This window comes from Acinonyx jubatus, chromosome B1 (genome assembly GCF_027475565.1).
Source record: "Acinonyx jubatus isolate Ajub_Pintada_27869175 chromosome B1, VMU_Ajub_asm_v1.0, whole genome shotgun sequence".
Taxonomy (NCBI): Eukaryota; Metazoa; Chordata; class Mammalia; order Carnivora; family Felidae; genus Acinonyx; species Acinonyx jubatus.
This window is the reverse complement of record NC_069382.1, coordinates 39,709,562-39,735,172: the sequence shown is the minus strand read 5'-3', so window position 1 is coordinate 39,735,172 and position 25,611 is coordinate 39,709,562. Positions and strand designations below refer to the sequence as shown.

General features: G+C 38.8%; 2 protein-coding genes across 5 annotated transcripts in view; one reads left to right on the top strand and one right to left on the bottom strand.

Moving 5' to 3' along the window:
- Nucleotides 1-13,299, bottom strand: part of KAT6A (lysine acetyltransferase 6A) — a 112,833-nt gene extending 99,534 nt beyond the window's left edge. For 2 of the 4 annotated variants that reach the window (XM_027071375.2, XM_027071395.2), the window contains exons 1-2: nt 13,168-13,299; nt 9,676-10,592 (exon numbers count right to left, since the gene is read on the bottom strand). In XM_027071375.2, the coding sequence (XP_026927176.2) occupies nt 9,676-10,275 (600 nt within the window). In that variant the 5' untranslated portion in view covers nt 10,276-10,592; nt 13,168-13,299. Of the gene's footprint in view, nt 1-9,675; nt 10,593-10,859; nt 12,767-13,167 lie in introns of those variants that run through there. The other 2 variants (XM_027071388.2, XM_015088484.3) reach the window with 2 other exon arrangements.
- AP3M2 (adaptor related protein complex 3 subunit mu 2) overlaps nt 13,025-25,611 on the top strand; it is a 109,186-nt gene continuing 96,599 nt past the window's right edge. The window contains exon 1 of the mRNA XM_027071424.2: nt 13,025-13,252. The gene's annotated coding sequence lies outside the window, so the exon portion shown is untranslated. The remainder of the gene's footprint in view (nt 13,253-25,611) is intronic.

Below are 25,611 nucleotides of genomic sequence, written 5' to 3'. Positions count from 1 at the left end.
CCCAAGGCCATAAAGCAAGTGCTGCCAGTATGGGATGCAAACCCAGATGGTCTGGTTCTTGGGCCTGTGTTCTTAATCACTTCTTAACAAGATCATTCTTGGCAATAATGTGGACTGGAGGGAAAGGATACTGGAGGAAGGAACACCAATGAGGAAACTACTGAGGTAAATCAGGAGAGAAATGACAAGGACCTGCACTGAGAGAGTAGCAGCTGGAATAGCAGTTAATTAAAAGACGTTAAAGCAGCAGTAAAGACTGGGGGCAGACTAGAGCTGAATCCAAAAGAAGTGCAAGTGAAGTGTAGAAGATAATACCAAAGTTTCTTTTAGGAATCAGAGTCAATGTCAATGTCTTGTACCACAGTAAGAAATCAAAAGAACAAGTTGAAGGTGATAAATTCCATCTGGGTCATCACTGAATTTGAAATGGCTGAGGAAAGACACTACACTATGGGATATACAAGTCTACAGCTCAAAAGAGAGGTTTAGATTATGAATTTAGTCATTAGTATAGTGAAGGTTAAGTCTAGACAGAACTCAGATGGTTGAAACAACAAGTAGGCACAGATCAGGACCTTAGGGAGTCCAATATATAAGATTCAGGCAAAAGATAAGGAGCCAGTAAACTGAAAATAAATTAATCACAAAGATGCAGAAACAGACCCCTAGCAAAAAATTATCCCAGAGGTCAAGGGAGGAGAGAATGGTTAACAACCATAAATGCTGCAGAGAAGTCAGGTAACATAAAGACTGAAAACTGTCCATAAGAGCTGTTTCCAATGGTGCTCTAGGCCAAAGGGCAGATTGCAACAGATATGGAATGAATACAGACTTTTTCTCAAGGAGTTTCAAAATGAAGGGAAGACAATAGAGTGTGGATGTAGAGAAGGATTTGGAGCAGTGTTTTTGTTTGCTTTTACTCTAATTTGATGGGAGAGACTTCCCCATGTTAAGGGGAAGACTGGGAATATTATTGATGGAACAAAGCCCCCGAGACAGGAGAGAACAGGTTCCTATACACAGAGAGATGAGCTCTAGACAAGACACTTCTTTTATAACCTCTGAAAAGGTAGCAAAGGGGGTAAAATACCTACAGACGTATGTAGGTTTGTGTGGGAGGGGTATAAACTGAATGAGCTCATATGGCCAGAGAGATTCCATTCTGTGAAGGAGAATACAGGAGGGTCAGCTGACAATGAGAAAAGTGAAAGGGCTGGAGGAAATACTGAACTGCTGCAGAGAGAACAGACTAAAGACACAGACATACATCCCAAAGCAGAACTGATTAGATGTTACAAATTTGTAAGTGGCATCCCACCACATGGTTCGTGTAATTTTCTTCAAAATGATAAACAGTCCCATAAGAAGCAGGGAGAGAAAAATGATTGGCTTAATGTCAAGTCTGGGGTTTGCCAATTGGAGGAGTAAAGCGAGTAACTGAGGTGATAAACCATAAGGCCAAGCAATTAGAAGAAAAGCATTAGAGTGGTGGGAGGGGGGCACCCATCAAACTCACACATGGAACCTTCTCCAGAATATGCACCAAAGGAGACCCCGACGAGAAAAAAAAGAGCAGGTGCGTAGGAGAGAAAGGTGAAACATTAGGGCACTTATGGTCAGGAAGTAGGATAAAACAAAATTTAGGTTTCCATAAGTACACTGTCCTGGTTCAAAGTGTGTTCATGAGAGTGGGGGTGAAGTATGTTGTTTCATGAATTTGTCTGAATTTCGATGATTAGGTAAAAAGCATCTGCTTCTGTCCTAACCCCCTCAGCAAGTTCAAATAGAGGGTTTTCAACCCTGGCTGTACTGAAGATGCACATGGCGACCTCAAAACAAAACAAAATTTAAAAAATCTCATATCTGGGCCCCACTGCTAAATTTAACTGCCCTGGTGTTTATTTTTTGAGGCTCCTTGGGTCAAAAGTGGATTTAGTATCACTGCTTTAGATTTAAGTTACAAATTTAAGAATTTACTGGCATGAGAAGAAATTAAATAACTAAAGCAGGAAAATGGTAAAAGAGGATCTAAACCCTAAGTCAGATATTTAAAGATGTGCTCAACAGAAAAGTTGGGAAACCACCCTAAAGCACAGCATCACACTCAACACACAAAAAAATTTAATAATGTTTCTAAGGGTTCTGTTACAGGTTCTAGAAAACTCAGGAGTTAAATGCTTCACTGTAGCCAATGAAAGAAAAAGAAAAACCTGCACTCTACTAAGCAGAAAGAATTGAAAACCAACTTAACAGCACCTCTCCAGGTCAACTACAGTTCACAATTCCCTGGAGGAAAAAGCAGCCTATAATATAAGCATGATAACACCGCCCCCCCCCCACCCCCCCGCCACACACACATGGAATCTCTACCTTCTGCACGAAAGGTAAATGGCAAAGGAATCAGCTGTCTTCTTTCACACATACAAAAATTTTAAGTTTTTTAGCTGACAGATTTTCTTTCTACGTCATTTTCTCCCTAATCAGTTTTACCAATAATCTTAAAACCACCCAGTTATTGTATAAATAACTGTCTCCAATCTCAATCTGTATTTGCCATTACTGTAACGCACTGCAAAATTTTACCACGAAGTAAAGTAATGCAGAGATGAACTGTTAGTCAAAACGACCAAAAAAGACAAACATAATCTATTTGCTGCCTTCTCTTTTAAGGTTTGTTTCCTATTACAAATCATCACCCAGAATTAAGATTCTATGTATACATAACAATGCATGGTAGACTCTACATTTCTGTTTTCCCCATATTTAATGCCTTTAATAAGAATTACTTCATTAATAGAAAAGCTTGTACCTTTCTATCTCAGTCCTAAACATTTTAAGTTCTAACCAATTATCCAAGTCACTCCAAAGATCTATGTTGTCGACTTTCTGAAAATCAGACTTAACTATAAGCAGACCTTTTTTTTTTCTTTCAAAATTCAAGTACTTTCTCTTCCAGCATTATGGTAGCTCAACATGTCTTCTGATACATACCTAAAAACAGAGGACCACTTTCTAATTCCTCTAACGTGGACCATAAGAAAGCAGTCTTTTACAAAACGATAAAATATTGCTTCAACTTTCAAGAATGTACAGCTATCTTCAAACACTGAAACAAGCTGATTTACATATTTGTGGTTTGTAAAAACCACCAAAACTCTCTAGACCAGAGTTTATTCTATGGTTTCCATTAAGAAACACATTATTTTAGGGGCGCCTGGGTGGCTCAGTCAGTTAAGCGTCCGACTTCGGCTCAGGTCACAATCTCGCGGTCCGTGAGTTCGAGCCCCGTGTCAGGCTCTGGGCTGATGGCTCAGAGCCTGGAGCCTGCTTCCAATTCTGTGTCTCCCTCTCTCTCTGCCCCTTCCCCGTTCATGCTCTGTCTCTCTCTGTCTCAAAAATAAAATAAAATGTTAAAAAAAAATTAAAAAAAAAAGAAATACATTATTTTATACTTATTGCTAACACTTTAAAGCACTACTACAGCCTAATGAAAAAAAAAGCAAAGAACTGAGAAGGGTCTGACCACTTCCTCCCAGATTAACCTGCTGCATGGCACTGAGCTAGACACTTAAATCTCTTTGACCCTCAATTTCTCTATTCATGAAATAAGATTAGAAATACTGTTATCCAAGACTGTTACTGGCTCAAAATTCTACAAAATGCAAAAGATTCTTTCTTTCAAAGAATTTATCTGTACTTTGTAAGCATAATATAATCCAAGTATAAAATATACCTAACACCATAGCTAGACTTATTTTTCCTTAGGTCTTTTTTTTTTTTTTAATTGCCAGCAGTTAAAAACTATTTTGACCCAGAATGGCATTCTGCAAATCGAAATACTACACCACTATAATCTCTATGCTTAATTTCAACCCTTAACCAAATAATACCATATTACAAACAGTTTCTTTGCCTGTTCCCTAATGAAGTTGAGAGTAGTTCTTTGGACTTGAATTTACAGAGTTATGTACAGTGCTGATGAAAGCCATCTGTCGGGAACTATGACTTTCCTGTCAAAGGAAAACACCAGAAGAAGCAGTCTAGATTTTCCTGGGAACCAGCTGCAGCTGAATGAGTCCTAATCCTGCTCCAGCTGGGAAAAGCAGAAGGGTGAAGTCGCTACAGGTCTAATTCATCTGCTGCAGGTCCTTTGTGAACTGACTCCACCCATGAGTAGCCAATTGGTAAACAACTTTACCAGAAGGAGGCTCTTAATAATTCTTATGCGTAACATTCATTTGTTTCTTTAAAAATGTTTAAATCAGAACATGAGAAGTATTCATTATTCTAATTTTAACACTTCCCAGTTCACTTTTTAAAAATCTTCTTAATTCTACTTTAACCAGCCAACATGGCAGCCAGATTCAGTCCTCTTATAGAGCTAAGATCCAAGTCAGTATAGAAAATATACTTTCTCCAATACTCTAAATAGAAAGAAAAAAAATCCTATTATCTATTTGCTTTCATAGTATTAAAGATAAGTGTAATATAAAAAAACACTGGCTCATGTGTCAGGATGAACTAAATAAAAAACAGGCAGCAAAGACAAGAAGATAATGTATTTTGCATACATTTTCCATTTGGTGTTTTATGAGAAGCCATAATGAAAACCTGTATTATTAAATGTTATTAAATGGCTATTATATAAATATATTACACCTATAAAATTTAACCATGTCAAATTCTTCTGAGCCTTCAATAAGAAAACATGTCAAAGCACTCAGAACAGTACTCAATGCATTGTTAGCCCTTTAACAAATGTTAGCTATTAATAGGTTTCTATAAGCAACTGCTTACATTCCCTTGGCCTACTGATACAGGGCAAAGAAAGGTCAAAATGGTTAGATCCTCTAGGTCCTATTCCTGAAGCACTTTGTAGTATCTGATGTCTTCATTAATTTCTTCCCTTTATTTCATCAATTTATTAGAAATTAGTCCAAAAAAGAGTAGAATGCTAGTAACTGTTAAGTGTAAGAAAAATGTTTAGGTTGTGTGCATTGGCTAGGTATAGAAGTTTTGATTAGCAATGGCTAAACCAAAGGTTGCTTTAGTAGCTCAAATTTTCTTTCAGGGTGTGTCATGGACTGAAAATTACCAAAACACACAGAGCTCACAAGCTAACTAGAAGACCAAAAATTACCTGTACAGTTGATTGAATTTAAATAAATACTGCATTATAAGTATATCTCTGCCTGAATTATTTTTAAATTTCTGGGTTGTTTTTTTTTTTTTTTTAAATAAGAACAAGTCTGCTGAGACAAAGTCAATTCCTAACCCCATTTATATTTAATCTACCTCGATAAATTGTTAGTAACAAATTTTTATTTTTTATTTCTAGCCAGCTTTTCCTCACAGTCCAGTTAGAGTCACCAAAAGTTGATGTAGCATCAATCTTACTATAAAGGCCATTTCCAAATAGCTAAATCAAAGCTTTATTATTCTTAACTCAGTGTTTTCAAATATGAAAACATATTTGCATCCCTACATCAAAAATCTAAGTTCCTGTCAAAGTCCCATTTATTCTACAAATTTAAAATGTCAAATTCCACTCAGAAAAATAATTTGGATTCAGTATACTAAGAGTTTACTGTACTGACGTAACTTATTTTAGAAGGTTTTAAATGTATCGCTTGATCTTTCTACTCTAAGTTACCTACCTTGGTAATAACTAAACAATAACATTAGTTGACAATACTTTCTCTTCCCTTTCCAATTGTAATGCTTCCGCAAATTATAACTCTGTTCCACAATACTACTCCACAAAATAACATTTCAATGCCGTGGTTATCATTAAGAATACAGTTTTCTGGACTAGTAAGAAGGAACATAAGCTAGATTTTTCTGTGTGTAAAATGAACCCAGAAATTTGATATCAAGGTGAAAAGTATTCCTGAAAAGGTTCCTTCCAAGACTCAGTGTCTAAAGATAATTTTTTTTAGTGTTTAGTGTTTTAGAGGGGTGGAGGGGCAGAAAAAGAGGGAAAGAGAAAGAATCCTAAGCAGGGGGACTCGGGGACTCGATCTCATGAGATCATGCCCTGAACCAAAATCAAGAATCAGATGTTTAACCAACTGAGCCACCCAGGCTCCCCTAAAGATAATTTTTTAAATAGACCATCACAATCTCAAATAATACAGCCCCACCCAAGAAACATCTCATTATTTCTGAGATTCACAATGCTTAATTGATATGAAAAAAAAGAATGTATAAACTAAAAGCTGTATTTCATAAACTAAAAAATAATTCCAAAAATATTTATTTCACATCTCTCTACCTTAATCCTCAACAAGACCTAAATCCTAAATTCATTGTTCACCGTAGGCATCTAAATGTTTGTTATATGAATAAATGAAATAAATGAACAAATTATCTTACAGTAAAATCTTTCAAAAGCAAATAAATTTTCAAGAAGCAAGTTGTTATTTAAGCCAGTGTCACACTATCACTCTCACCTATATGTCACAATTCAAGGGAAAGCAACATTTGGTCCAAAATGAAAGCACTCTACTTACAACCATGCAACAAATCCCAAAGTGCAAATCAGAAAATTTCAGTGATAAATAAAATGAAAATTAATAAGCACAGAAATTATCTTTAAGAGAAATAAAATGTCATGTAAACAAAATTATTTTTTTATAGATCGCAGGCACACAAAACTAGATTTTTCATAATCTTTGGTTTCTGATACATTCTTATCACTGATTCAAAGTCAGTTTTAGAATTCATTCTATGATAGAAAGAGAAAAAAGGGACACAAACCAAGAAGGGGTAGGGGTAGAAGGACATATGGCCTTTCATAATTAGAGAATGTGCTATGGAATTAACACCAAAAATATTCACAACTGTGTACCTGAGTGCAGTGTCAGGCACTGTATGTAACAACTCCCAAGAGGCAGCAGGTAGCTAAAGCTGTTACAAAGATTGGAGCCAGACTGCCCAAGTTCAAATCCCGGCTTTGCCACTTAATATCTCTGCGACTTAGAGAAATTAGTAAACCTCTTTTATGCCTCAGTTTCTTCACTTGTAACATAACAGTACCTACTTCATGGATATGTATGAGAATTAAATGAGTTAATAGATGTATAGCTTTAAAGTAATGCGTGGCACGTAGTAAACACATCAAGTTAAATACACTTACCATAAACTACCACAACCCTAAAGCTAGCTCAGAAATTTCCCTTACAACATAGATTTAACTTTTAGATCATAGTATCCCATGGATTTTCCTATTTATCAGTGTGAAAACACACTTAAGTTCAAGTGTGTTCACAAAAACTCTTAAAAAAAAAAAAAACTATTTCTACACAGCTGATCCCACAAAAAGCAGCAAACACTACTCAGTTGCTGAAAATCTAACCTACAGTTCTACGGTTCCTTCCAAAGGCTGGTATCTCCAAGCAATAAAAGTTAAAAATTGATACAGAAAAAAATAAAGAGGAACTTGAGATAATGCCAATTCAGTTCCAGAGTGCCTGGCCCACAATAGGTACTCACTCAATAACCATTTGCTGAATTAATTAAGGCCTAAATGTGAAAGTACTTCTGGCCTATCTTTTCCTTTCTCCATCACTGTCAAATACACTCTGTATAATTTTTTTGAGAATATCTAGGTTCATAACAGCAAACCAATCAATTTTTAAAAGAGAAAGGAAAGTATATAAAATACAATAAAAAGAACAAACATATAATCTGTTCAGAGGAGTAATTCCTCACCATATTATGATTTTGAATGTGAGCTTTTCTTATCTTTGGGGGAAGTCACTCAGGAAATTCACTACTTAAAATAAGACTATTTAAAAATATATAGCAGATCTCATCAACTCTAACTCCACAGATATCATAAAATTAGTTTTTAATTCAGACCCATACACATATATAGAAGTCTATTCAACAAAACTCAAAATACATTCTTAAATGTATACTCCAAATTTAGTTACTTCGGTTAACAACACTATATATTACAGTTATGTAACCTAAAAGATATTTCTAACTAAAGTCAACCAACAAATCTCTACTGGATTAAGCTTTTTTTTTTTTTTTTTTAATATAGAGGTCTCAGCCCAACTGCAAAATAAGATGGTTCTCAAGGTCCCCTTTCAAAAGTAAAATCCCAGGGTGACAAAACTTAGATTTGTCCCATAGTGTACTATACTGGCTACCTTTTAAAAATACATACACAATTGATACTTTATATATGGCTAATATTTTCAAAAATTAAAATATCTAATTCAAGCAAGGGAAATTATAGTAAAAGCAAGCACCCAGGTGTTCTGGCAAAAAATTTATAATACCTAATTCACTGATATAACACTGAATTCATTCTAAACTATAAATTGTTTCCTGTTTCCATGCAGTTAACCTGTAAATCATTTGGTAACAATTTTTGGAATCAATCGTTATATTTCACTTAACTTCAGCCATATGTGATCAAGAAACAGCTCTTACAGTAAGAGTTCTTACAGCACTGGACTACAGAGTAAAGCATTTCAGTTATTTGTCCACCTTGAAATTTTAATACCACACTTTTAAATAAAATGCTCAAATGACACACAACCATTCTAACAGAATAATTTCAAGAGTAATAATGGTTAAGATAATGTTTCTATTTCAAAGTTCATTGGGAAAATTGAACCTTAAAATAGATCTCTAAAACTTCATCAAAGAAAAATACTGTTATTTTTCAGTTGCTATTTAAACAAAAATCTATAGCTGGGTTACTAACTGCAATAAATTTAGACTGAACCTCAAGTATTTTTAAACACATGCAGTGTTAACTTTACAATCTTCTCATCCTAGAAGTAGCTTCCATGATCTTAGGCAAAATAAAGATTATTTTACTATTGTATACTAAAATGTGCATTAAGTACTACCACTCTCCCCACAACTACAATTCAGAACACTTGAAATAAATTCACAGCTAAGACACTAGGTCAATGTAAAAAACTGCTACTGACAAAATTCTCTTCATCTCCTAATATCTATTGAAAGGCCAAAATTTGCTGTTTCTTAGCATATTTTTTTAACTGCACAAAATAACAGCATAAAACACAGCACATTACCACTGTGTACCAAAACTCCCAACTCCACAGAACTTTAGGAATACAGAATACTTTTTCCTGACCCATGTAGTTACACCGCTCATAAATAACACTTAGGACTTCATCATATGCAAAGAATACATGACAAAAAGTTAGAATACGACAAAAATAAGAATTGATAAATTTGCTTAGCTACAACTACGGATGGGTCAGGAGACTCAGTCTCACTCCTTCCTAATGGTAATGTGCAAGAAAAAAGAAAAAAAGGAAAAAGGTTCTTAGAGTCACCTGCTTGTTTCAAATCCAAGCCTCGAACATTTAGGAGTGCTCATCAACTTCCAGCAGTAAGATATTCTAAGAACTTATAACAGCCTTAAAGTTGAATGCTACTTTTAAACTCTAATCTAAATCTGTTCTTTTTGGTACATCAATACACTCTGAATGTCAGGTGTCAAATATTTCAAAGTATCAGGGCAACTGGTATCTACTGAATTCCAACAACTTACCAATAAAAAACCAAAGATGATCATTCCCTAAGTCCCCAAACACAAAACCTGAACATAACTTCCTAGAAACATGACTTTGTAGCATGCTATATCTTCAGCTCTATGAACACTGATGCGTATACCACTCTTACCTTATCCTTTTCATGTGGAAGGAGTGACACTGGAGGTAAAGAGGAAAGAGACTCACAACTCTCTTTCCCATCCACACTGGTTGCTTTAGTGTTGAGCCGATAAAGAGGTCCATCTTTAAGGAGTCTGCCGTGGCCAACGGCTCGTTTAATAGCCAATCGTAACTGCTGGTGAAAGCCAGAGGCAGCGCTGCCTCCAAATAATGCAGACACATCCTTCTGACCTTTCAAAAAACGTTCAATGCTTTTCAAAGTTGAGCCACTGGACTCTGCCAAGCCCTCAACTGCCCGCTTGATCAGTTTATTCCAATCTACGTTTTGTTTATTATCCAATTTTCCATGGTTTCGGGGTTTAGGAAGTGCTATTCGCCCAGGATTATCAGGATCTTTATAGGAATTGAGTCCTTTATTTGAGACTTTTAAAATTGTTCCATCTTTAACACTCAACTCCAATTGTTCTAAAACAGTTTTACGATCCAAGCCATGGGATGAAGACACTGCATTGCATATCCTTTCTTCTGAAGGACGCTGTTTTTGCTTCTTCACTTTTTTGATGGCCTCCAAAATCCACTCCGTATACAGCGGGTTAGCGAGTTTTACCATGGTGAAGGATTCTGTATATCCATAGAGTCGTTATCCCTTATCCTGATGCTGAGTAAGTTTTATACCATGGAAAACAACATTCTCGGAAGCTGGGAACCAGTTAACCATAGCATACAAGTTTTCTGGCCTGAGTCCTTCCTCCTTGCACAAAACAGAGTGCCTCCTCACTTTTACTTCAGAAACCAAAACAACCTGTTATTTGAAATGTCTTTAAATTTCCCAGTAAATTTCTCAATAGCACCACACATGGGTCTCTTCATGAACTTGTAAGAACTCAAGAACATCCCATTCCCAGCAGAAAAACGTGCATCTTATGCCTGAAAAACAATTAAAACAAGATCAGTTTCCTATCAAATCCCACTTTGTAAATAAGCTATAAATGAAACATCCTAATCTTTAAAAACAATCAAATAGCAAATGTTTATTGAGCACCTGTAGAGTTTTAACAAGTTTCTATCAACATTCTGAAACCATCATGTATGTATGTAAAGGATTGGAATAAAAATGAAAAAAAGATGAATAATTAGGATACAACAGGTATACAAGATGAGATATACTATGAATGACCTTAGGCTACAACTAACCAGAGGGGTGCTGACTATTCTGTACTCCACAATCTCTGCTCACCAGTCTATGAATTCAAACTCTTCCTTGTCATCTTTCCCCAAGAAACTATTCAGTACTTCAACAAGTATCTGGATTAGTAGAAAGAATCCTGCAATGAAAGTAAGAGTGAATCTTTCATCTTTCAAAATTCCAGACATTCAGACTGCATAAAAACAGTCAATAAAATAAGGAAGAAAACTGTTGAGAAAATTTTAACTATTTTATATAAAAAAAATACTATTTACACAGATCAAGTTCGTATTTTAAGTAAACACTGCAAATGGAAACAAAAATATTGAAAATCATCAAGTGTCAGAAGTGCTTAAAGAATTTTAAAATAATCCAATTTCATTCAAATTTCAAGAATAACATGCTGATAGCTTCTCCTAAACCAAACTAAAACACTAATATTCAATATAACAGCAGGAATAACTGTCAAAATGTTCATAACTGAGCTACAGATAATAGCAACTAGAAATGAGAAAGGCCCAGAATCACAGGGTTCAAATGCACACACTACATGTCAAATGCACAATATTGCCTGTCGGCAGGTCTAAAGAGAAGATCTCATAGATTCAAGAGTTCTGTCCTGAAATGAACATGAAAGAGTAAAACACAAACACATAAATACATTGCCTCTCCAGGATCAAAGTCAATATTCTTCTTTCAGACAAAAGAATCTGGCAGATACAGATCTTTTTAAAAATTACCAAAATAACGAATTCTGAAACCAATTAACTTCTTTGCTTCCAAAAATAAATGTAACTTAGGTGATTTTTAGGACGCCTGCTCTTATTCTGAGAAGCATTTACATTACAACCTAAAAAATTATATGAAAAATGGCTCCCGCAGCAATTATTCTTAAAATTAATATTAAAACCAAAAGCAAAACTAACAGATATTAGAAAAGCTACAGTGCTATAAACTCTGATAGGAAAGAAAAAGGCTGAAGTAAACACTCAAACTTGAGCCAAGATTTATTTTTAAATTAGCTGGCTAAAAAGAAGCCCCCTGAGAGAGCTATGCTTCATTCTGGTGAGAGTCTCGAGAGGATAGAAATCATAGTATTATTACTCCAAGAACGTTCATTACGTAGGCATTAACGCTAAGCTGAAGGAGAAGCTACAATCTGAGTTTAAGAAGCCGGGAACGTCCTAATTGATTATGCTCGCAGGTGAAAGAATGAATGACAGCTAGTCATGGTCTCTCAGGCCAGGGTTTTCACCAGTCTCCAGGTCTTCAGACAGTAAAGCGCCTGCAGACTTGAACTTTAACTCTCTGAAAGTACACCAGCGGCTAGAGAAAAACTACTCCTTGCTTCCGACAGTCCTTCCCCGGCCTGGATTCCCCACCCCCAAACACATCTTCGCGCTCTCTTTTTAAAGAGCGAGAAACTTTAAAAACTTCAAACTGCACAACCCTGCAGCTTGCCAACGGGTAGCTTCGCCGTACCCATCAGATGGAAACAGAACCCAAAGACTAAGTTAACAATGAAATCACGTGAAAGAGTTAAGAGCAATGTATCTCCCATTCCCGGTTCCTCCAAATCCTAAGCCCCACAGAGGCCGGTTCAAAGGAGGCGTTTGGGGCACGCAGGCTGCCCAAGAAGCCTGACAGGTCCGGCAGCTCCCGTCCAAACCGGCCGAAGGTTGACAGGCAGCCCGCCGCCTCCCCTCCCAGCGCAGGGGCTGACAGCCCGACAGACACAACACCACACGTGCTGCCTCCTCCGCACCACAACACCCGCCAGCCTGTCACCCCCACTTGCAGCCTCAGCCCCGCTCGGATCTCCGCGCACCCCGCCGGAGCCGGAGAGCGAGCACCCGGGAGCGCGGGCAGCAGGGGCCGCGCCCGGCCTGGGGCAGCGAGCGGCCGGGCGCAGGTGGGGCCGGGGCGGTGGGCGCGCCCCCGAGGGAGAGCGGGCTCGCCGGCACAGCCCAGCCCGAGGCTCCGCGGCCTGGGCCGCTCTCCGCCCGCCCACCCGCCGGCTCCCCGGGGCTGGGCCCGGCCGGCGGGCGGGCGGCGGGGGCGTTGGGCCCGCGAGCGCCGGGCCGGCGGGCGGCGCGCGGGCCGCAAGGCGGGGGGAGCCGGGCGCCGGCCGGGCGCGAGGGGGCGGCCTCGGCGCCCCAGCCAGAGGCCTGGCGCAGAGCAGCGGGAGGCGGCGCAGGCCGCGGCGGGGCCTGCAGCGGCCCGCCGACCCCGCGAGGCGGCGGAGCCGGCTCCGGAGCGGCTCAGCCTCGGGCTCGACGGCCAGGGGCAGTCGCCGGAGGCTCCTCGGCTACTTACCGGGGGAGAAGAGAGCCGGGATCCCGGAGCCCCGGGCCGGACCGCGGAGATGCCCCAAACTGACACGGCCGCCATCTTGGAGACAGTGAGCTCCGGCCGGGGGGAGGGGAGGCGAGGCGGCGGAACAGCCGCGGGGGGAGGGGAAGCGTCGCGAGGGAACGGCTGCCTGGGGGAGGGAGCGGTAACAGCCTGGGAGGGAGGCGTGGGGGAAGGAGAAGGGGGAGCACGAGAGGGGGGCGGGCGAGGAGCGGGAAGAGCTGCGCCGAGAGCCGGGAAAGGCCGGAGGGCGGGGCGGGACAGGAGGGAAGAGCCGGCCGGGCAGGTCACGTGGGGCCGGTACAAAAGGCCAAAGCCAAAGTGGGAGGAGGACCTGATGGGGCTGGAGGCCAAGAACTGGGGGTTCCTTCTTGTCTTTCTCACGCGGTTAGGTCAGGCAGATAGCGGGAAAAGGAAATGGTATATCCCCATTACACAGCTGGGGAAACTGAGGGCAGGCGCATGGGTGGGGTGGCTTCAGTATGGCACGGAAATCCGGTAGCCAGACTATCTGAACTCCTGATGATGTCTGTTTACAGTTAGCAGATCCTCCCTCCCCACTTCTGTGCTCACACCCCACTTCCACAGTAACTCTCCCGGAACCCGAGGTCAAGAGCTGGGGGAGTGGGGAGGGGACAAAGAGCGGGGAGGAAGTTGCCTCCCTTTATCATTCCCTTTTGGCTCCCATCGCACCCCACACATATCACCCTACTGTAGGAAAAAGAGTAGGTGCAATGAGGAGGGAGGAGAGGGTGGAAACTTAGACACCCGTGTGAAGCCCTTTCACCACAATGACTTCATCCTCCCCACATCCGAGAGGCTTGTTGGACCTTACCAAGCCGTTTTTAAAAGAAACAGCAAAGACTCAGGTCCAGTGACTTACACAAGGTCACACAGCTCTTTTGTGGCACACATCTGAGTTTCAAGGCTTTATCTCTTTTGTTCCAGTGCTTGTCTTCTACCCATTCCCTATGCAGAATTGCTCTTTTCCAAATTGAAAGCTGAACCACGAACTGGCACTTTTCATGGCCTGTCTTCTGGTGGCATGTATGTTTCTTTGTCTTATCTCTCATCTAGTAAACTCCTTGAGGCAGAGATTGAGTCATACGTTTTGTTTTGTTTTATTTTGTTTTGTTTCTGCAGTAAATGACAAAAAGACATACTAAATGCTTAATAATTCTTAGTGGAAGTGTATTCCTGCTACTGGACTTTTAACTGCTGTGTACCCCTCTGTATAAACTGTCCTCCCCATACCTCATGTTATCTCAGCGTTCCCTTGTAAAACCACCCTTTCACTCACTGCCTTAATTTTAATGTGTATCTCCTTTCTGAACTCTTATAGTATTCACCATTTGCCCTATTCCTTTGGCACTTGATACATTGCTCTTGCGTACATTTAATGACTCTATTCCCAAACATATGCTCTTCTGCAATGCCTCTTTGCATCTCCAGCAGCATAGTCTTGTACAAGCAGTACAGACTCAAAAAAAAAAAAAAAAATTAGAGGCGCCTGGGTGGCTCAGTTAAGCCTCCAACTTTTGATTTTGGCTCAGGTCATGATCTCACGTTCCTGGGATGGGGCTCTGCACTGACACCACGGAAACTGCTTGGGATTCTATTCTCTCTCTCTCTCTCTTCCTCCCTACCCCGCACTCACTAGCTGTCTCAAAATAAATACACATTTAAAAAAATGTTGCTAGTGAATGAACATTTTTTCAGCCACTAAAAAAAGATGGAATTTTTACCCCCAACACAAGCCCTGCCTTGTTTATTCCTGGACCTCTACTTTCCTTTCTCTATAGCTTTTCTCCATTCCAATCCTTAGCCTTATTGTTCTACACTACAGACTGTCTAGATCATTCAGTAATAACATAACATATATCTTCAGATGATAGCCGAGCCAACTCAATATCCAATACTGACACTGATAACTAAGTGTGGTGTGGTGAGATTTACTGAATCACCATTCATCACTTATATCCAAGCCATGTCCCCAAATGAGGAGAGAAATTTGGGGACACAAGATAATCTATAGAAAGGATATTTTCCATCTTGGATGAATCAGACAGATGTACTCTCAGGTAAAATGGGAGCCATTATAAAGGAAATACATCCAGGAAAAAAAAAAAAAAGTAGTGTTGGGTGGAGGGGAAAAATGAGTTCTTCATTTGAGACTTGTATGTGGTCTTCACAAGAAAAACAATACAGAGATGAGTTGTGTTTGCTTTGAACAATTTGAAAGAAAACTAACTCATAGCCAATCCTGTGAAAAGACCAAACTGGAGTTTAGGCACACAGTAGCAAAAATGTAAAACCATTTGCAACAACAAAACACAGTTTAGCATTTCAAAAAGCTTCCATAGAGAATCTTTGCTTTTACATTTGCATAATGTAATGGTGCATTCAGGTCTTCTCAAAATAAAAGTTTTGCAACAAAGACTAAAGTCCTTATCTTTTGCATGTTAAAAAACAACCCCAGACTTGAAAGGACAGTTTGTCTCTTTTGCTTTTTTTTTTTTTTAACATTTATTTATTTTTGAAAGAGAGAGAGACAGAGCACTAGTGGGGAAAGGGCAGAGAGAAGGAGACACAGATTCCAAAGCAGGCTCCAGCCTCTGAACTGTCCCACGGAGCCGGACATGGGGCTCGAACCCACGAACCGTGAGATCATGACCTGAGCTTAAGTCAGATGCTTAACTGACTGTGCCACCCAAGTGCCCCCAGTTTTTCTTGGTTAAACTTTATGCAGAATTCAGCCTTGTGGCATTGGCAGCTGAAAGTTACTTACCTCTTCCACATTTTGCTCTAGGAGTTCTGACTTTTCAGTTGTATTTGTTAACTACATTTTACGCAGAGTTAAGCCAAACCTAAAATTGGAGAGCTGTTCTATCCTTGTTTCAACAGGAAAAGCTTTAGTCCATTTATATTTAATATAATTACTGCTGTATTTGGATTTATACATGCCATCTTACTAGGTATTTCCTTTTGCCCACTTATTTACATCCCTTATTCTGTTCTTTCTTGCCTTCTTTTGAATTAAAATATTTTCGATATGCCATTAATCTCCTCTATTAACTTCTTAATTACACATTCTCCTATTTTTTTTAAATAACTATTTTTTTTAATGTTTATTTATTTTGGCAGGGGAGGGCAGGGGCAGGGAGAGAGGGAGACAGAGGATCCAGGGCAGGCTCTGCACTGACAGCCGAGAGCCTGATGCAGGGCTCGAACTCACAAACTGTTACATCATGACCTGAGCTGAAGTAGAACATTTAACAGACTGAGTCATCCAGATGTCCCTTAATTACACATTCTCTTAGAAGAGAATTACATTACAACATGCCTGTTTTACTTATTACACTATATTATAAATGACTACTTTTACCACTTCCCCAAGAATGCTAAAACCTTAGAATACTGTGCTCCCACTTACCCCTTCCTCTTTTTTGTTTATTGTTGTTATGGATTTTAATTGCACATATATTTTAAGCCATGCAAGATTTTATAATCAGTGTTCTGTACAGTCAGTACTCATTATGTTTACCTACACATTTACCCATTATTTACACCTTGTTCCAATATGCATTTATGTGCTTCTGAATGGAATTTTTGCCTTGTGTTTGAATAATTCTTGTGTTCAGAGCAGGTCTGCTGGTGACAAGTTCTCTCCATTTTTGTTTGCCTACAAACTTCATTTTATCCTTAATATATTTACTGAGTATAGTAATTCTAGTTTAGCATTCTGATTTAGCAAGTTTTTTCCCCCAGCACTTTGAAGATGTCCTCTGATTTCCATCATTCCTTTGTCACTCCTTTGAAAAATAACATCTTTTGGGGTGCCTGAGTGGCTCCTTGGTTAAGCATCAGACTTTGGTTCAGGTCATGATCTCACAGTCACAACACTGAGCCCTGCATTGGGTGAGCTCCAGCCCCACTTCAGGTAAACCCCACTTCTCTCTCTCTGTCTCTCCCTCCCTCTGTCTCCCTCTCTGTCCCCTGTGGGATTCTCTCTCTCTCTGCCCCTCCCTCACTTGCACCCCCTTTTTCTCTCAAAAAGAAAGGAAGAAAGAAAGAAAGAAATGTCTTTTTCCCTCTAGCTCCTTTTAGTATTTTTTTTCTTCAGTTTTCAACAGTTTTCCTGTGATATGTCTAGATGTGGTTTTCTTTGTATGTATCTCACTTGGGTTCTTGAGTGGGATGAGTACCTCTCATGGCATTCCTTGAATCTATGGCATAATATCTTTTACCTGTTTTGGAAAATTCTTGGTCACTATCTTCCCATCTCTCTTTTCCTTTTAGGATTTCAGTTGTACATATGTCAGAATTTTTCACTCTTTACCATCTGTATTGCCTCTCATCTTTTTTGCCTCTTTTTGCATGAGTCTGTATATGATGTACCTATCTATCTAAATTTTCTCTTCAATCTGTTGAGTTCTTAATATTGGTCATTGTATTTTTAAGTTCTAGAATTTTCATATTTTTTTTAATAAAATCAATGCATTTGGAGAAATTCTCCATCTTTTTATTTATGTTCTCTACTTTTGCCTATACTTTCTTGATATATCAATCCTAGCAATTTTAAACCTCATTCTGATCATTACAATAACTAGATCTTCTGTGGGTCTATTTCTATTGTATATACTTTCCATTTGTTTTTGGTCATTTTGTTTTTACTGGCTCTTGGCCTGCCTGGTACTTTTTAATAGAATGCCACACATTAAGTATGAAAAATCACAGAAGCTCTGGATAGTATTACCTTCATTTAGAGAGGGTTCACTCTGTCCCTTACAAAGTAGTTGGAGTGAGACCTGAACACCTTAATCAGAAACTGAACTAACTTGAGGTTGGGTTTTGGCAAGGCTTAGTCCACCTCTGTTTTGCTGCTTTTCCTGTCGCACAACTCTGCAGGTGTTCAACTGAGAGTCCTGTGTGTTCCCTGGGGTCCTTGGCCCCAGTGAATACTCAAGTCTAATCCTTGTTTTCTCAGAACAAAAAACTCCACTCTGCTTTTCAGAGGTTTTCTGCCTGGTAGCTTAGCTTTCTTTCTCATGCATCTTCAGAATTTGGCAAGTCCCCTGTGGGAAACTAGCAGAGTATTAGGCTCGTTCACTCTCCTTTCTCCCTGGGAATCTGGCCCTTCTGGTCTTTAAGTTTTGTCTCTCCATCCTTGCTTAATGGCCCAAATCCCTGCCTGTGTCTTTGCCTCTTGGGGCCTTTTTCTTTGCTCTGTTCCAAAACTCAGGTGATCTGATGCCCAGAATTTTCCTGAGGGACAAAGGTGCTAAAGAATATCATATCACCTCTAGATTTAGATTCCCTTCTTTAAGATTGTGTCCTCTTGAGTCCTGGTTGCCTCAGCTGCTTGCTGATGCCTCCAAATAGATGTTTTATATTATATCTGCTCACTTAATTATTTTAAGTTGTATCATTATTGGTTGGCTGTAATTACTCCATCATACTCAGAATGAGGAAAAGTTTTAAAAATGAAAAACGTCTGTCCTTCCTTTTAATTAGAAGAATGTCTGAACAAGCCTTTCCTAAAGTATCAAGATACAGTTTCCAACTGTGTGTATATCAGAATCATGTGAGTACTTTTTAATAAGTAAAGATTCCAGAATTCCATACCAGACCTACTGAATTAGAGTTTTTGAGAGTGAGATGAATTTGGCCCTCTATTTTTAAAAACTCTCCAGGTAAGAACTTCTGTTCTAACCATGATTGAATAATGGGGACTGGATTCATCCTCCCCTCAAAAACAACTAGAAAACCTGGCAAAATAAATGAAACAATGGTTTTCAGATATTGGATAACAGCATAAGACAGTGATCACTAAAACATAGAGAAGTAAACAATTGAGCCATATAATTGTTCCAGCCAACTCCTTTGAGAAGGTTTCTAGGCCATAGCACAGAGAGTGGGGACCCAAGAGCTCACAACAGTGCTGAGTTGAGGAGGCTAATATCAGAACTGAGGGAAACCAAGACAGCTAACATTTGCAAGACAGACAAACAGAAAGGAAGAAGATGCATGGATACAGAATTCAGTATCTACAGAGGAGTCCTTTTGATTCTGTGGATGAACACTGATTTGTACCTTTTCGAGGAGAAACTAATTGAGGAAAAGAATCACCAAAAAAGGGTGGTGAATTACCAAAAGAATCACCAAAAAAGGTAAAACAATTCCCAGAATACCCATATGGATGGAAAGAATACCTGTTTCCAAAAGCCAGGATAGAAAAACCTTTAAACATTTATGGCCTTAGGTACAGGCCTCAGGAGGACTTAATATTATCCCTCAGTATGAATTTTTCCTATATTAAGAGCTGGTGGAGAGATTTGAAGAAATAATGGCTGTAATATTCCCAAATTGAATAAAAACTATCAACCCACAAATCCAAGGAGTTCAATGAACACCAAACAGAATAAACAAAGTCACAACCACTCCAAGGCATATTTTAGTAAAATTGCTGAAAACCAATCATAAAGAGAAAAATCTTAACAATTGCCAGGGGAAAAAAAAAAAGACATGATATATATAAAGCAACAAAGAATTATACCCAGCTTCTCATTAGAAACTATACAACCAAGAAGAAAATTTTTAAAATATCTTGGGGCACCTGGGTGGCTCAGTCGGTAGAGTACCCGACTTCGGCTCAGGTCATGATCTCGCAGTTCGAGGGTTCAAGCCCCATGTCAGGCTCTGTGCTGACAGCTCAGAGCCTGGAGCCTGCTTTGGATTCTGTGTCTTCCTCTCTCTGCCCTTTCCCCACTCATGCTCTGTCTCTCAAAGATGAATAAACATTAAAAAAAAATTTTTTTAGGGGCACCTGGGTGGCTCAGTCGGTTAAGCGGCCGACTTCGGCTCAGGTCACGATCTCACAGTCCGTGAGTTCGAGCCCCGCGTCGGGCTCTGTGCTGACCGCTCAGAGCCTGGAGCCTGTTTCAGATTCTGTGTCTCCCTCTCTCTGACCCTCCCCCATTCATGCTCTGTCTCTCTCTGTCTCAAAAATAAATAAACGTTAAAAAAAAAAATTTTTTTTAAATTTTTTTAATACCTTTATGTTTCAGAAAGATAAAAAAGAACAAACTATAATTCTTTATTCAGTAAAAATATCTTTCAGAAATGAAGGGAAAATAGAGATTTTCAGACCAAAAAAACCGCTAAGACAGCTTATCACTAGCTGACTTCAACTGCCAGAAATGTTGGAAAATTTTCTTCAGAAAGAAGAGAAAAGAATATATCTTTTATTAGATGGAAATTTGGATTTATGGAAAAGTATTAAGTGTCCTGGAAATGAGAAATGTGTGGATAAGTATATATCTATATATTTTTAAAATTTAAATCTGTTTATAAGATTGATTTTTAAGGCAAATTAATAATAATGTCTGTGGAGTTTAAAACTCAGTAGAAGTGAGGTTGAGATGCAGTTGTCTGGGGGAAGTGGTTGCAAGGTTTTACCATGTACATGCAATGGTATACTATTTGAAGGTAGAGTGAGGTAAGACAAAGATGCATACTGCTAACTCCAGAGCAACCCCTAAAGTAATAATAATAATAACAATAATAAAAGTAAGATATACCTAATAGGCCAATACTAGAAATAGAGTCACAAAATTACAGAATCTAAAAGATTCTAAGAAAAAAGGAGAAAAGTACAGATGAGACAAATAGAAAACTATAGCAAAATGATAGATTTTAAACTCAACCATATTAGCAGTTATATTAGATATAAATGGTATAAAATATCCAATTAAAAGGTACAGATTATTGGGGCACCTGGCTGGCTCAGTTGGTAAAACATCCAATCTCGGAGTCGTGAGTTTGAGCCACATATTGGGGACAGAGATTACTTTTAAAAAAAGAAATTTATAAGGTACAGATTATTAGATTGGATAAAAGCATGAACCAAATATATGATGTCTATAACAAACAATTTATTTTTAAGTTTAGAGAGAGAACATTAGCAGGGGTGAGAGGTAGAGGGAGAGAGAGAATCCTAAGCAAGCTCTATGCAGACAGAGGCCATGGGGCTTGATCCCATGACCCTGAGCTAAAATCAAAAGTAAGAGGCTCAACCAAATGAGCCACCCAGACGTCCCTGTAAGGAATAAATTTTAAGTAAAAATACACAAGTAGCTTGGATTAAAAGAATGGGGAAAGATATGCAAAGCAAATGCTAGTGAAAAGAATGCTAAAATTGCTACATATAATATTAAAAAAAGGTATATTTTGGAACAGGGAATATTATCAGGAATAAAAAAAGATATTTTAGAATGACAAAAGAGTTCATTCATCAAGAGGACATTAACAATCTAAACGTACAGTTGAGTCCTGAGCAATACTGGGTTTAGGGGTGCCAACCCATGCAAACTCAAAACTCTGTGTATAACTTTTGACTCTCCAAAAACTTAACTACTAACAGCCTGACTGGAAGCCTTCCTAACAACATGAACAGTCATGAACCCTCAAATAACACATATTTTGTATGTTATATGTATTATATACTGTATTCTTTTTTTTAATGTTTATTTTTGAGAGAGCAAGACAGAGTGCAAATGGGGGAGGGGCAGCAAGAGAAGGAGACACAGAATCTGAAGCAGCCTCCAGTCTCCTGGCTGTCAGCCCAGAGTCCAACACGGGGCTCAAACCCATGAACCATGAGATCATGACTTGAGTTAAAGTCAGACAATTAACAGAGTGAGCTACCCAGGCACCCTTATATACTGTATTTTTACAATAAACTAAGCTAGGATAGGGTGCCTGAGTGGCTCAGTTGGTTAAGCCTCTGACTTCAGCCCAGGTAATGATCTTGCAGTTTGTGAGTTTGAGCCCCACATCAGGCTCTGTGCTGACAGCTCAGAGCCTGAAGTCTGCTTCAGATTCTGTGTCTTCCTCTCTCTCTCCGCCCCTCTCCCACTCACACTCTGTCTTTCTCTCTCTCAAAAATAAATAAGGATAAAAAAATTGTTTTTAAATGTAAAAATAAAGTAAGCCAAGGAAAAGAAAACATTATTGAGAAAATCATAAAGGAGGCACCTGGGTGGCTCAGTCCATTAATTGTCCAACTCCGGCTTAGGTCATGATCTCACTCACGGTTCTTGAGTTCAAGCCCCACAGCTCAGAGCGTGGAGCCTGCTTCAGATTGTGTCTCCCTCTCTCTCTGCCCCTCCCCCGCTTGTGCTCTGTCTCTCTCTCTCTCTCTCTCTCAAAAATAAATAAACATTTAAAAAAAAGAAAATCATAAAGAAGAGAAAGTACATTTTAAAATATTTTTTTAATATTTTTATTTTGAGAGAGAGAGAGAGAGAGCTCAAGCAGGGGAGAGGCAGAGAGAGAGGGAGAAAGAGAATCCCAAGCAGGCTCCATGCATCAGCAGAGAGTCCAATGTGGGGGTCGAACTCACAAACCATGAGATCATGACCTGAGCTGAAATCGTAAGTCAGACACTTAACTGATTGAGCCACCCAGGTACCCCGAGAAGATATATTTATAATACTGTACTGTATTTATTGGTACTGTAAATTTACATCTTCTGATTATGTCTCTCAGTACCTACATCAATATTGTCTTATATGATACAAAACACTGTGGATGTTATACATATTATTAACAGTAGATGTCAAAAATAAAATGATAATGTGAAAAAGAAATTCATATTTATTTACAGGTATAATGATTCATGCATTGATAACAGAAGTAGCAATATGATTGCCATAATCAATACAATATGCTACTATAATCAATCAATCAATAACAATTGCTTCACAGTACCCTAGCCTATACATTAATGAATGAATTATTATACAATATTTATGGCATATAGTATTACCATCATATTTATAATGCAGTATTGGAAACATTGTTATACTTTTTAAAAACCACTTATTGGTGATGATATGCTTATAGTTTCTTCAACTACGAGAGAGGTGTACTATATAGTGATGTAATTCTTTGAAAGCAAAATTATAAAAAAGAAAACTAGCACATTATTAATTTTATACTAAATATCACCTTGTGCCTATGTGAGGATAGGCTATTCACTCTTCCATATGAGCCTTACACGTGATTTTTTTTTTTATTAAGTAGACTCCTCACTCACTATGGCACTTGAACTCATAACCCTGAGATCAAGACTCACATTTTGTTCCAACTGAGCCAGCCAGAACCCCTGCACCTGATATTTTACACCATGAATACTTAGGTGATGACAGTGATGATAACACAAAAAAGGTCTCTTGCAATTCTCACTGTACAGTTATTAGATTTTCACACAAAGATACACACACATATACAACAGATAGGTTTATTAGCTGTATGGCATGATTATTATTATTTATTTATTTTCTATTAAGTGAAGGTGGATCATCATGAAGGCTTTCATCATCATCGTCTTTTGTTGGGAGGGCTGAGGAGGAGGAGGAAGAGAAGAGTTTGGTCTTGCTGTGTCAGGTGTGGCAGAGGGAGAAGAGGTGGAAGATTCGGAAGGAGGCAGGAGAGAAAGACATGCTCAGTGTACCTTATAGAAATGCATCATAATTTCTGACTGTTTTGCTCTTTTATTTCTCTAAAAAGTTGCTATATGATACCAATCCTTCTTCCACCAATCCTTCTTCCCATAAAAGGGTCCATGTTGTAAACGAAGTAAAAAGTAGTCCTAAATAATCAGAAGGCTTGTGCCAAATTGTCTAATGTCAATTTGTTTTCTGGCACTGCTTGTTCTTCCTCTCTTTTCTCATTGTCTGGCACTGGTTCAGAAACACTCATCTCCATCAAATCATCTTCTGTTAATTCCTCTGGGATGGTATCTATTAGCTCTTGAATTTCTCCAAGATCCGGATCTTGAGACACTTCACCAAACCCACCCCCCCACCTACCCCACCCCACCCCCCATTATTGGCCATATCCACAGCCCTTGATTTCCTTGATTGGCTCTGTTGTAAATCCTGTGAAGTTATGCAGAGCATCTGGACTCAGTCAGTTTTCTCCAGCAGGAACTTAACTGTTTCAGGCTTAATGGCTTTCACAGCTTTTTCTATAACAGCAATGGCATCTTCAGTCATGTAATCCTTTCAGACTTCCATGATGTTCTCTGTCAAAGTTCTCTTCCATAACATTGACAATCCTTTTCATAGAGTACCGTGCCTTAATGGTCCTTATGCCCCCCAATCTAGAGACCGAATTAGAGATGTTCTGTTTTGGAGCAAGTAGACCACTTCTATACCTTTGGCATTGAATTCATTAGGTTCTGAGTGGGCAGGGGCATTATCCAATAGCAGAAGAACCTTAAAAGGCAGTCTCTACCGGCAAAGTACTTTCTAACTTCAGGGACAAAGCATCAATGGAACCAATCAAGAAAAGGGATTCTTATTGTCCCAGACTTCTTGTTGTACATCCAAAAGATTGGCAGCTGGTATTTATCTTTGCTCTCCAAGGCTTAGGGTTTGACATTTTTTGCCAAACCTCTTTCTGAAATATCAAACCATCCTTTGCTGGCATTAAATTCCCCAGCTTTAGATCCTTCACCTTCCTTTTGCTTTGAGTTGTCATATAATAACTTCAGTTTTTCCCCAAACCTATTAGAGTCTGTGGGTATGCCTTATAGCAATTCAGTACTCACATAAAAGTTGCATTTTCAATACAGGAGGAAAAGGCATTTCATGCCTTCTGGAATAGCTGCAGCAATGGCTTCAGGAATTTCCTTTTCTTTTTTTTTTTACAATGGTCCTTACATTGGATTCATTTATCTTGAAATGGTGAGCAATTGCAGCTGCAGACCTCAATCTACCACATGTATCAAGCAATTCAACTTTTTCTTGTAATGTCATGACTTATCTCTGCTTCTTGGGAGCACTTCTGACATCACCAAGTGGGGCTTTGTATGGGTCCTATGGTGTTATTCAGTTTACAGTATTGCACTAAACACAATGAAAAATACATGAGAACTATAAGAAATCACTTTTTACTGTGATACAAAATTTACTGGAGAGTCAAACTGTTCACACGGAGATGATTAGCATCACATGGTGTTTTAAGGGAATACTTGCAACACTTGAGCTCACAATAGCAACAGGAGGTGACTACAAAATTATTACGGTGAACAGTATATACTGCAGTTAATTGTATGCAGCTATGATTTAGTATGGCATCTTCATGTTTGTTTACATTTCTCTCAACCAAATGGCACCTTGTTAGGTCTGTTAAGTGTTGGTGTGCATAAATTTAGATGAATTTTAACTTTTTATAATTTGGACATATTTTATGGCAGTAAATGATAAAATAGACTAGTATCTACATACATTTTTTGTATTCATGACATACCTAACTTTTTCTTAATTGTTTTGATATTTCTAAGCTTTACAAACCTCAAATTTCCAAAAAATTGTCCAACATATTTGTTTAAAAAAAATT